Source organism: Polyodon spathula, chromosome 1 (assembly GCF_017654505.1).
Source record: "Polyodon spathula isolate WHYD16114869_AA chromosome 1, ASM1765450v1, whole genome shotgun sequence".
NCBI lineage: Eukaryota > Metazoa > Chordata > Actinopteri > Acipenseriformes > Polyodontidae > Polyodon > Polyodon spathula.
Window position 1 is genome coordinate 26,914,914 of NC_054534.1, and position 12,275 is coordinate 26,927,188.

Here is a 12,275-nt window from a genome sequence, read left to right on the forward strand (position 1 = left end):
GAAAAATAACTGGATCTGTCATTTCACCCTCCCAAAAGTGGAAAAAAAACAACCGCACAGCGCCAATCTAGGCAAAAGGAAAACATCATCCAAAAAGCGCTCCTTGAGTGGCAAATTTAGAGAGCCAGACGTGAATATCCCTGGTCCTGTTACCATGGAGAATCTATATCTCACACAATGCTGCTGATTGCTTGGTGTTTCAGGGGGTTGGGTGGTCTGGTTCACCAAAGAAGAAGGGAAAGAAATGCTTGTGCTAATAAAATTACCAAATAATCACAGAAGTGCCCAACATAGAGAAGAGTAACGGTAAGTATTTTAACTGTACACAACTCTCAGAAAATAGCAGCTATCATTTTTTCCCCCCTGTAATTTACAAGGCATACATTTGACTGTGGTACTGGCACGATAGTTACTCATTATCTGTTGCAGAACTGCTTGAACACATAAGAGAATCGCATGATCACAAGCAATTGGAAGTTCCAGAGGAAGCTGTTGAGAGACAGAGTTTGTTGGAACTATATAATTCAGCCTTTGCATATTACAAGAAATGTGTCACCTAAGTCACACATTATATTGTGATGGTCCTGTGATTCAAGCAACTGGGAATCAGCAACCACAGTAATGTATTTATATCAAGTCAGAAAATGCATTTATTTGCAAAGGAAATATGTTGCATTTGAATGGTATAATGTAGCCTGGAACATGTGGATTGTATATTCTAGTATCATTGAGTCCATTTTAATATCTTTTTAATCAGTTCCAATCCAAAGAAGGGACTTGGAATTAGAACTGATTTTAGAAAGGAATTGGAAATTGAATTAGAATTGAAAAACAAACCGAATATACCCCGACCCTGGTATTATCATTGGTAACCACAAATAATTAAAATGCTGTTTCGATCATTTGAAGTATATATTTAACAAATACTTAATAATTTTCTTTAAAGATGGAGCACACAGCAAAATTTGTGTTTAAGTGGTCCTTAAGGAAGCGTCCTAGTGCTAGTAGAAAGAATAAAGAAGACATACGTAGGATGTTTTTTTTGTTTGTTTTTAATTGGCACTATGACGCTTTTGTAGGTCCTACATGTGTCAAAAACAACAAAGTGAAAATACATCATAGTTCCGTTGTGCAAATATATCTTGTGGTAATCCCATTGAAGGCGAAACAACAGCAGGGGATGCAGCTGAGTGGCTAAGTATGAGAATCGCGCACTGAATCATGCCTGCCACAGGGCTCCTCTGGGTCCTAAACACTGCTATTTACAGACGGGGATTGCAGTAACCACACACCGGCAAGGACCTTTTTCAAACAATTAAGGTTTGCTGACATAAGGGCGGTTAACAGTAGAGTTTTGACCAAACTACTGGAGAAAATCTGTACTGGGAGATGTCCAGGAGAAGGGCCCAAATTGCAGGAGACTCACGGTGAATACGGGAGAGTTGACAGGTCTGCAATTTATATGTTTGTAGTTACTTGCAGCCCATGCAGTCGCAGTCATAAGTATTCACACCCTACACTTAATATAAAACCATTCAAGCAAACATGTGGAATACAAAGATTTAGTGAACATTAGCCACTAATTAACATAACAACGACCAAAATACACAATTTCTGGTAGTTTAACGAACAGCCTTTAAAAAATAAATAAATAAATAAATAAATAAAAGCACTTAAGCAATTTTAAATATTTGTACGACTGTACTATGATTCATAGCTCGAGTTAGAAAATCTCACAACAGAGCGCAGCACAAAGGGATATCACCTAGAAAGTGTGCTGAGGGCATCAGATGAGTCTTAATGGTTAGGTTTAGGGTTAGGTTTGAGGGTTGGGGTTGGGTTATGGTAGAATTGCCGAGCTCTGGAAGTGAAAGGTGGGAGTGCTTGGCAAATGCCCGAGAATCATCTGAAGCCCTCGGTACACTTTCTTGGGGATATTCTTTTACACCGCCACCGGAGCAGCAACTGCGCAATCCAAGTGCAAGGTGGTTCCTTTTGCTGCAGAGGGCAGTGCTGCGTATCATGAGTATAGTTTGCCAAAAGCAATGCGAAGGAGGCGTGTAAACAAGGGCCGCAACCTGGCATCTGGAAATGTCCAAGAGTAATTCCTGAATGATGGTTTCTTTCAAGACAGTTTGGCAGTTCGGTATTTTGTCTTTGTCATTCTTTTGCTTTGCTTCGTGGAAAAGTTCCAATGTAGGTAAGAAACACCGCATTCATTAGCTCTTGTGAGAGTAAAACCGTGCCAGGGTTCAGCCCGGATATGTACACACGGAAGAAAGACCAGTAAATAGTACTGTAATACAGGCTAGAATATGATGACAGATTAGTTTTAGATACTAATTGTGTTACAATGATCATATCAACCAAACCGTACGCGGCGGAGCAAAATAACACCAGACACGTCATTTTTTGCGGTGTTTGGAAAATTCTTAAATAACTATCATTTAATATAAGAAGAAAAGTTATATATCAATAATTATAGCAGTATATGTTATGATTTAGATGTAATTCAGAACATTATCATAATAAGAATGAACAAAATTTACCACCAAACTGGTCACGAGACATGCATTTTGTAACCATCCGGGAACTATCAATGTAAACTAGACATTGGCTAGTAATGTATTTGTAAAATGTGTGCATGTTTATAGTATAAAAGTATGCAGGGATGGTAAAATAAGGCGCCCATTGAATTGCGCTTCAGGCTCTTTCCAAGCTTTACCTTGACCCTTAATCGATGTTTTCCGTATCAAGTGATTATTCTCACTGTATTAGCTAAGCAATGAAAGCCTTCTTTCCACCCCTGAGTCTGTAAAGAAGTGGGGTCTACAGCCACACCAACTAATTTACTAATTCAAACCTCAGAAACTAACAAAAGTTGGGTTTGATTAGTATTCCTGTATTTGAATGGGAAATGTTTCTGCAGAAACTGTTCTTGATGGCGCAGTTCGGGTCCAACTCGGCCAAAATGTAAGCAGTGCCCCTGTTTCTGAGGGCACTGTGTTATTGGAGATACTTCTTGTTGCTGGTTTGCCCCCTTTTAATTTTTGCCTTCCAAGCACATGCATACAGTAATTAAGTAATACAGCAATTAGAAAAATTACATTTGTAACAATACGGTTTGAAGTAATGCAGTATCATATTTGTTTTTTTAAATGGGTAAAAAGGAGTAAGAATATAATATGACTGTCAGGAAGTGAGTGTGTGTTGTGTTTCTAGGGGTGAAAGGGCTGTTGCTGCTGGTTGGCAGAGGCCTCTTAGTCCTGGGTCTCGTCAGCTGGCTGGTCTCGGTTGTGGCCCCGAGGATCAGCTCACTGGCACTGCGTCCTCCAAGGAGTTTTCCTGAAGGTCAGTATGCTGCTGTTTTTTTTAAACAGCTCTAGAGGTACAGTACTGCTAGGTAATAGCACCCTGATACTGTAATACGGTTTCTGACAGGTACAGTCAAAGGTACAAACACATTAGGATTGCAGATAGCTGAAAAATTCACCCGAATCTTGTGAGCATTAAATGATTACCCCTTGTACATATTAACAAGTACTTCCAGTCTGATTGTTATAGAAGTGCCAACACATTTTTAACAGTAAAACACATTCATTTTGGTAGCTGTGGAGTTCAGTAGTGAACTCTCCTGTTGTATCTTTACTACACATGTTGGAGTTGTACAATGTGTTGATGTTGGCAAGCTTCAAAATCTTAAGTAAATAAATCACAATTGTCCTGTTTTGAACTGTATATTTCAGCTCCTGAAGATGAAGTTGAGCAGAAACGAAAGCTGGCAAGAAGAGAGCAGCAGGATAAATACAGCCAGAATGTAAGGAGAGGGTAGTCTTCACAATGTTATTCTTTAATGGTTTTATACCAGATCCTGTCTTGTCAAAGCCCAAGTTCTTGTACCAGGACCAATATAAGATGCATTTTTCACTTTCGATATAATTCTCATTCGTCACAGCCTACTTCCCAAATTGTGACTCTAGTTTATAACCTGGGGGGCATTGACAAGAGCAAATTCAGCCAGTATTACAATCTGATTCAAAGTGCACAATGCAACGCAGCTGCACCCACATCCATACAATTCTATATATACAATCACAAATGACACTGTAGAAGTTAGACTATGCAGGCCTGACAACAAGACTGGGAATATGCCATTGCAGATGTACGCTGAGTTTAATCGTCTCAGCTCTGTCCTCACTAGACTGTTGCCTCTGCTAGAGCTGCCCCTGCTGTGGATACAAAGAAGTATTTAGTAGCATCAAAATACATAAAAAGTAAAGTCATTTCTGTTGCAGTCCCATAAAATGATTTTGCAAAGTGTATATATTAGACAAGCTTCTTTCGGCCCGTACTGGCTTTAAAAATTATATTGTAGTTGGAAGCTTGCCCTAGAAAAGCATCTTTCATTTGCATAACAAAACCACAAGCAGCGGAACTCATTTGTTTTTTTCTGTTGTCACGTTAGGCGTCGACGTACCAGGAAAACGTACTGAAACCTCGGCAAGAGACTAAATTCAGGAAAAAGGAAGAGCATTTCTACAGGATGACAGGGGAGGCCTGGAAACTGTCGGAGGGATATGCACTTGGGGTGAGCGCTTCCTTTTGGTTTTTGTATTCTTTCCTTTTTACATATATCTAGGAAATCTTATGATGCGTTGTTGAAACTTGGTTATGTCATTCTTTAGTCATTGAGAGTTTCACACAGTACACTGCTAGACCATTTTTTTAGGACCTGTACCTAATATCGGAGTTGGGCCACTATTTGCCCTAATCATTGCCTTGTCACAACATGGCTTCCATAAGTTGCTGGAAGGTTTGAGTGATGTTAATCTATTCAGCCATGTTCTTCTTCTATTTGTCTCACTTGGCGACCTCTTTCCTTTTGTTTTGCCATTGCTAATACACTCCGATGACCGATGACGGGGTGCAGCCCACTTCATGACCTTCCTTGCTACTGTGGCACCTGCTCAGTATGCACTCACTGTCTGCAATAGTAGATTACAGGACTGTGAAAAATGCAGTTATTGTCGCAAGTTTATAATGCTTGCAGTGGTGGATGTTAATTCCTGATGCTTGTGGTTTTAGTTTTACCTGCATGTTTATCTGTACAGGTGGACCAAGACTCTGAGGAAGGGGCAGTCCTTGGTGAGGAAGACTTCACTTCTGAATCCCCCAACCAGGAGGCTGTGAGGAGAAGGAAGCTGCCAGAGAGCGCCACACGACCCCCACCGCCTCTAGAACCATCCAGGCAGAAGAGGGTGAGGGACGGGCACATTGTTTACTGTTCTGCAACTGCAGTTGATGTTGGATAACTTTTAGAATAGATCTGGAGGGGAGTTTCCAGAGCTTAGCATTTTCTGAAATAATAATGCAGGACCTGTACCCATTTCCAGATTTCCATTGCGATTTTAGGAAAAGCAGCTTTAAATCACCACTCTTCACTTCACTTATGAAACCTGGATATGTTGCAGAAGTTGTTGGGTGCATTGCTTGCAAGAAAGGAATGATAGGGTATACAGTAATCTGTCGTGTATCCGTCCGTCACGTATCTGCCTTTAACCATTTATCCGCCATGATCGACCTCTTCAGCAAAGTTAGTTTGTTATTGAACAGAGGTTAGTTCAGAGATTGTAGGTCCTACCAAAGTTTTTGTACACTGTGGATACGTGCGCTGCCATTGCTTGTAGTGTCATGTGAGCTGTTCAGTGTGTTGATATGTAAATAAATCCTGTTCGCCTGCAGGGTGTATCAACCTCCGTCTCGATCTCCTGCCTGTCACTCAGCAGCGAATGCACGCATCCACACGGCAGACAGCTACTCTCTCACAAGCTTTAATACCCTGTATCTTTCGAAACAAGAGAGCGATTTAGGAGAGCTCCCTAATAAAAGCTGAATCTCAAAACAATAATTGTGTGAATATAGTAATTATTACAGCTGTGTATAATGGTATTTAAAACAAGATTCATTGGTCTGACTTTTTGCATATCCGCCCTTACTCTGGTCCCACCGCAGTCGGATATGCGACGGATTATTGTATTCAAATCCGTATTTATTGTATTCAAATCCATATTCATTCTAATGCCTCTGCTACCATGGCCTGAGTCATTGTAAACATCACAATCTCCATGCCACACTTTTTGTCAACTAATAATTTATACAACATGACAGAGAGATGTGGTAATAATTACCTGTCTGTCAGCTGCTGGTTTGACTTTGTTTAATCTGCTTTAACATACTGTACTGCATGTAAAGTAAACTCAGTGGCTCTTAATCAAATAAGTTAGGTCAAATTATAGCTTTTTTTAGCAACGCTCTTAGCCAGCAGTTCTCAATCTGTGGTCCGCCAGCTCCCTTCAGGCTATCCGTTACATAATTACGGAAAGGAAGCGGCAGCATAGTTTATAGATCCCATTGCAAACCCAAAATTTGAGACCTTAAAAACTCAAGTACAGAATCAGGAAGAAAATGCATACATGGAGAATAGCTCCTAGTGAACAAAAGGTCTAAACTCTCTGTCATATAGTTTTGGAGAGTCTAAATTGTATTCTTTATGAGGGAGTTTTTGTGTATTGCGCTCATGTGCACTCAACACAGCAGCTTGTAAAGTAAGGGCGTGCGTTGTGTTGTATTAACATACAGCTGTAGTTGGGTTGGACTGAGGCACGTATTGTTAATACAACACAACGCGCAAGCCCTGGACAGTGTTATCCCGCTTATAAAACGGATACAATTTAAAAAAATAACCAAAAAATACAAATCATTTTTTAATAAAAACTAACAATTTTATTATATATCCTTCCGCTTTGGAGAAAAAAAACAGTCCCTCAAATATGGTTTTATTTGTTGTAAACATTAAAGTGCAGGTTTTCAATATTTCCATTTATTGTAATTAATTCAAATGAATGAAGCCTGTGTGCTGGTCTCAGTCGCTCCGTAAACAGCGCTGACTTAAACAGCAATGCTAGCCTGGTTTGTGACCAAGCATTTAAAAATTCCAATCATGTATCATGTTGATAATGAAAAAAATACAGAAAAGGTGGCAAAGACAAAGTTCAGTATCCACACATTGCTAACGCTGACCTGGAGAAGCCAATACAAAGACACATTATTGGCATTTTTTAATGCTTGGTCATTAACAAGGCTATCATTGCTGTTTATGTCAGCACTGTTTCCGGAGCGATTGAGACCAGCACAGAGGCTAACATAACAAAATTGACTACTCTTGACCATCTGAATTACGCACTGAAGCATAGAATTCCCGGAAGAGACAGTCTTACATTCATGACAAACTTAAGTCGATTATCATTTCTTTATGTTCCATCAATCAATAAAAACACCAGCTGCCCAAGAGTTTTGATTTTCTTCAATTTCATGAAGTTGTTGACTTGTTAAATCTTTGTGTCTCTTGGTTTTGCTTCTTGTAATTCTAGCCACAAGTCTACTGTCATGCCTCTGAAAAGATCAAATGCGACGAAAGCAATATCACTCATCTTTAAAAGACATCTCACAGCAATGTGAATATTTATTGCGAGTTTAATATGTTGTGTATTGATAATTTATTAATTGAACTGTGCTTCGGAGAAAATAAATTCTGCCGTGCATTGTACTATTAGCTGCAGGGTAAAGAATCATCATTAGCCAATCAGCGTGCAGCATCCAAACATTCCATTTTAAAGATAAAGAATATAGCTGTTGATTCTTGGCTCCAACTGTGTTGGTACCTCATGGATGTAACTTCACAGATTATGAATTCCCATGAATCAATTTCTGCTGTAATTATCATTTTAAAAATAAAAGGACCTTTTTCCCCCTCTGTAAATTTGTTTTAATGAAAAGTAAACTAGAACTGTTCTTTAAACTCCAATTTTAAAATAACTTTGCTCACAGAAACAAGCCCGCCCATCGCATTTAAACTTAGTAGTTCTCTACAGTTATTCTTAGTATTTATAGACTTTTTTGTGTGCTTATTTTTCATTCAGCTATGCGGTTTGTTGTGTGGTCTGCTGAGATAAAAAAATAATTAGTGGTCTGCAAACAAAAAAGTTTGAGAACCACACATTTATTTATTTACTTTGTCAAAAACAACTGAAACAAATCTGTTCCATTGTTTTGTAGTCGGAAAGGTTGGTACTGCAGCAGGCTACATTAGGGTGGCAGGCAGGCTTCATTAGGGTGCAGTGTTCATTTACAAATGTAAGTGATACAAAATCATTCATATTGGGTTACTTTTAGTTCAGGTAACCTTAGCCCTCCAGTTTTAGATAATAAAACAATTCAGCTTACTCAACTTGGTTCTTCTGTTTATAAGACAGGGCTTTTACGTACAGAAATCACCACATACATGTTCTTAGCCAGTGGTAGTAAGTAATTTATTTTTCAATAACTTGTTTTTCAACAGATCATTGTATTACCTGAGGAGCCATCAAATGATGTTGATGGGGTACGTGACAAATTACTTATTTTTACTTTGTCCTTCCCTGTCATGTGGGATATAGTACCTCGGTCTTTATCAGCAGGTATAGTTTAAGTGGCCAGCATCACGTTATGACCAAGTCTAATTGTGAAACGATGTGGAAGCTTGTTTGACAGAAAGCAAACTTTGCTACTTCTCCTCGCATTGGAGGATAGATGAGACATGCTGGGCTGAAAGATACCACCTTAAAAAGGGGTAATAGTAACCCCACAGTCCTCCTATATGTACCATGTAATGAAAATTACATTATCCTCAAAATACACATGTAATAGGCTTGTTGGTCTGGAAGATTGTTTGAAGTAATATACTAAGCCACGTGGCTTGACTAACAAATTGTAGGTGTATTATCAAGCAGGTGGTTCCCCTCCCACTCCCCTCCTTGTCGCACATCTTAACTGCATACGGAAGAGGACGTGTGTTTTGTTCATATATAAACAGGAAGCTTTTTATGGCATCTTTTTAAAGTGTGGTTGTATTGCAGGTGGTTACAATTGCCCTCAGATGTCCAAGTGGAAGGATTTTCAAAAGAAGGTTTCTTAAGTCACACAGTACCCAAGTATGTGCCATTGTTCTGTGTAATACATTTCTGGTTTCACAAAATAGCAGTTGGGTGTGTTTTGTATTTAGGTCCTTAATGGTAAAACACAGATATGCTAAACGTTTCAAAGTTAAACAATTGCTACATGCAGCTGTTGTTTCCAACAGCTATGTTTTTTAATAAAATAGCAGTTTATTTTTGTAAATGATTGAAGTATGTTTTTTTGTTTGCAGGTACTGCTGGACTGGATGTTAAAGATAGGATATCACCCTGCCATTTACATTGTCTGTACAACATATCCTAGAAGACCTCTTGAGATTGGAAAGGAGACAAGTCTGGAAGATACTGGAATTACAAGCGATACCGTATTGAACGTGGAGGAAAAAGACCCCTCTACTTAAATACCAAATCCCAAAGCTGGATATGTTACATATTTCTGAAGCAATAAATAAATTCACTGCAACTCTTAAATATAAATTGAGAAGACACACCAGATTCACTTGTTGTGCAGTGGTTTCAAAGTCACTTGACCAGTTTACTAGGGCACATACTTTTCTCCCACAACTACGTGTTAATCCACATCACTTAAATCTTTCATAAGCAATACAGGCAGCAAATCCATAGGAATTACCATCACTTAATGGCAAATGAAATCATTGCTGATGGATACACTAGTCTAAAGATACAAGCAGAAACACAATACATGACATTTGTAAAAGGTTTAGATATTTATAGTTAATGAATTCAGTAAATTATCTGAAGACAGTAATAAATTCACCAAGTCACTGAACCTACAAGTGCTTCTTTATTCAGTTGTTTGTATGAGTTGCTGAGCTCTGAAGTGGGGGAGAAAAAAAAAAAAAAAAGCAGTTTTCACCACACAGTTGCAAAACAAAGTATCTGGGTTCTTTGGTATATAAATGTAATGACCCAGTTAGTCTGCGTAATATTTGTACATCAGATCAATACCATTACAGACCTACTACAGCAACTTACTGGAACCCAGGAGCCTGTGTCTAATTTACGATCAAAATTACTTTATTCAAATACACCAAATAAGATGCTAGCACTTCATGGCAAATATACAGAAAATGGTACAGTAAACACAGAACAGTAAATTCAGACAATAAAAGGGGAGGGAGATCCTTATACATGAAAGCATACACTCCCAAAAGGGCACATTTTCTCTCCATTTCAGCACAACATTCCAGAACTAATAGTGGAGGGGCATAAGCTTGTGCATTGTCCTCATAAAACAAAACCCTAAAATTCATGCCTGGCATAGCTACAACAAAAAAAAAAAAATTACAAATGTCCAGTGAAGGCAATAAAGCAAGTTGCCACAATAACATTATTAGTATTGTTATTATACAGTCCGGGAACAAAATTACATAAACTACCAATGGTATACAGCAGGCAATCTTGACTGTTGTACTGAATGCTAAATTAGATACGGTGTTTTACTGAAACACTGGGCAATTTCTAACGTGCTAAATGCTTGTCACTTCATTTATATGGCACATTTGGTCCAAGTTGGTGCTTTCATGTTGTAACAGATCCCATACATTTAATTTTTTTGTCACTGTTTCCTACACCAGGTTAGTTTCAGGAGGTGGTTAGGTAGATAAAAGGATCTCTCTATAGGAAGTAGTCAGGGGTGCGGCGGGTAACGTGGGGCTCTCCTCGGCGGGGTGCTGGGTCAAACTGAAGGCTGTAGGACAAAACGAGGAGGATAAAGAGTCAGCTTTTTTACTGCAGTTTCAAAGAACCTTTATTTCTTGAATACAAACCATGTTAAAAGCAACAAGCAATTGAAAGACAGCCTTACAGAACACTGAGATGCTCTCTCATTTAATAATATTTGGTTAAAACTTAGACAGAAGTTGCTAACATATTTTCCAGAACTGTATCAACAATTGAGTATGAGATACATGTATTGAGGGCAAAATCGAGACAGATTTTCAGCCGCACAGATATATATATATATATTTTTAAGTAGCCTCTTTAAAACCAGACTTAAAAACCACAGCAGAGTGTGAAGAACATGCTTAATTATGAAAAACTTTATTCTAGTCTTTCATTAAAAAAAATATAAAAATTGTTAGGCGAAAAATCAAAACTACTTCAAAAGAGATACCTATTTTTTACTATTACAACAGCTTCAAACTTTGGACTTATACAACGTTTTAAACAGTTATCACTTGTGCACAAAGTAGTATTTAATATCATAGGATAGATTTTCTTTCTGCACAGACTGAAAAACCTACATTCTTACTTGGCTTATTATATTATATTTGAAAATAGACTATTCCCAGTACAACTGTCCTGAAACTGCAGTCATGAGTGAGCACAATGCCCTCATATAAAAACACTGCAGCAAAAAAAGGGTCAGATTTAGGCAGAGTTTGGAATTGTATTCTGACCCTCTACTACAGACGTGTCTCAAGCCTCGCTAGCAAAACTAGAAGGTACATTACAATTAATCTGGGATTACAGATAAACACAGGGTGATTTGAAAGTGATGTGGTAAACTTACTTTCTAATCACAACTTGAGAAATCAGGAATATTTATCTTTTTTTTTTTTTTTTTTTTTTTTTTTTTTTAAATCTACCCACATTTGTAATCTCTTGTTTGAGCATCAAAAAAATAGACACTTACAAAGAGTATTTAAGAGTATCATCCAGTTCCATTATAGCAGCCTGGTTGCCACAACGATAACAGTAGTTCGGAGCACTGAAAATGGTGACCACATTTCGATCATGACACCAATTGTAACCCTGTAAAAAAAAAAAGAAAAAAGAAAAAAAGGATATGTTATTTGAGAATTCTGATCATTCCAATCCATAATTATGACAAACGAAATAAATACTTATTTTAAATCACATCTACTTTTTAAAAGCTCATAAATGTATAACATTTATAACTGTCATCTGATGCAATTGGTTTGCAAAAGCTCAATGAAACTCATTGGTTCTTATATTAAACAGCCTTGCATTCATTACAAAACTAGGACATGCCATCAGCCTAACTGGCAACTCTCCCAGGCGCTGGCATTCTAAACTCCTCAGCAAGATGCACACTGTGCTGACATACTAGCAGAGACAATGGATGGTTCTACTTCAGAAGCACAACATTAGTACTGGAACATCTTAAATACAACTTAACTAAAATTAGGTCAACAATAAAACAAATTAAAAAGGTAGTTTAGAATTAAAATCAGGTGTGTTTACACTTCTTTTGAGTGGAGTAATGGCACTGAGCGG

At 38.0% G+C, this 12,275-nt stretch overlaps 2 protein-coding genes across 2 annotated transcripts in view; one reads left to right on the forward strand and one right to left on the reverse strand.

Annotated features, from left to right (window-relative positions):
- The first annotated feature begins 1,883 nt into the window (after positions 1-1,883).
- LOC121316590 (UBX domain-containing protein 8-like) lies at positions 1,884-9,474 on the forward strand. Its single transcript, XM_041251638.1, has 8 exons — positions 1,884-2,200; positions 3,223-3,351; positions 3,747-3,817; positions 4,466-4,588; positions 5,112-5,258; positions 8,399-8,440; positions 8,955-9,029; positions 9,245-9,474. The coding sequence occupies exons 1-8, from the start codon at positions 2,113-2,115 to the stop codon at positions 9,410-9,412; spliced, it is 843 nt and encodes a 280-aa protein (XP_041107572.1). The 5' UTR covers positions 1,884-2,112; the 3' UTR covers positions 9,413-9,474.
- Positions 9,475-9,797: 323 nt separating this feature from the next.
- The window catches only part of LOC121316582 (serine/threonine-protein phosphatase 2A catalytic subunit beta isoform), an 18,691-nt gene continuing 16,213 nt past the window's right edge, over positions 9,798-12,275 (reverse strand). Inside the window, exons 6-7 of the mRNA XM_041251628.1 lie at positions 11,671-11,789; positions 9,798-10,722 (exon numbers count right to left, since the gene is read on the reverse strand). Coding sequence (XP_041107562.1) covers positions 10,650-10,722; positions 11,671-11,789 — 192 coding nt within the window. The 3' untranslated portion in view covers positions 9,798-10,649. The remainder of the gene's footprint in view (positions 10,723-11,670; positions 11,790-12,275) is intronic.

Bases quoted from the DNA above. Each gene is read 5' to 3' on its own strand.
- LOC121316590 (XM_041251638.1), top strand. From the start codon at position 2,113: ATGATGGTTTCTTTCAAGACAGTTTGGCAGTTCGGTATTTTGTCTTTG. The intron at 3,818-4,465 runs GTAAGGAGAGGG...TTGTCACGTTAG, and splicing joins AGGATAAATACAGCCAGAAT to GCGTCGACGTACCAGGAAAA. The intron at 5,259-8,398 runs GTGAGGGACGGG...GTTTTTCAACAG, and splicing joins AACCATCCAGGCAGAAGAGG to ATCATTGTATTACCTGAGGA.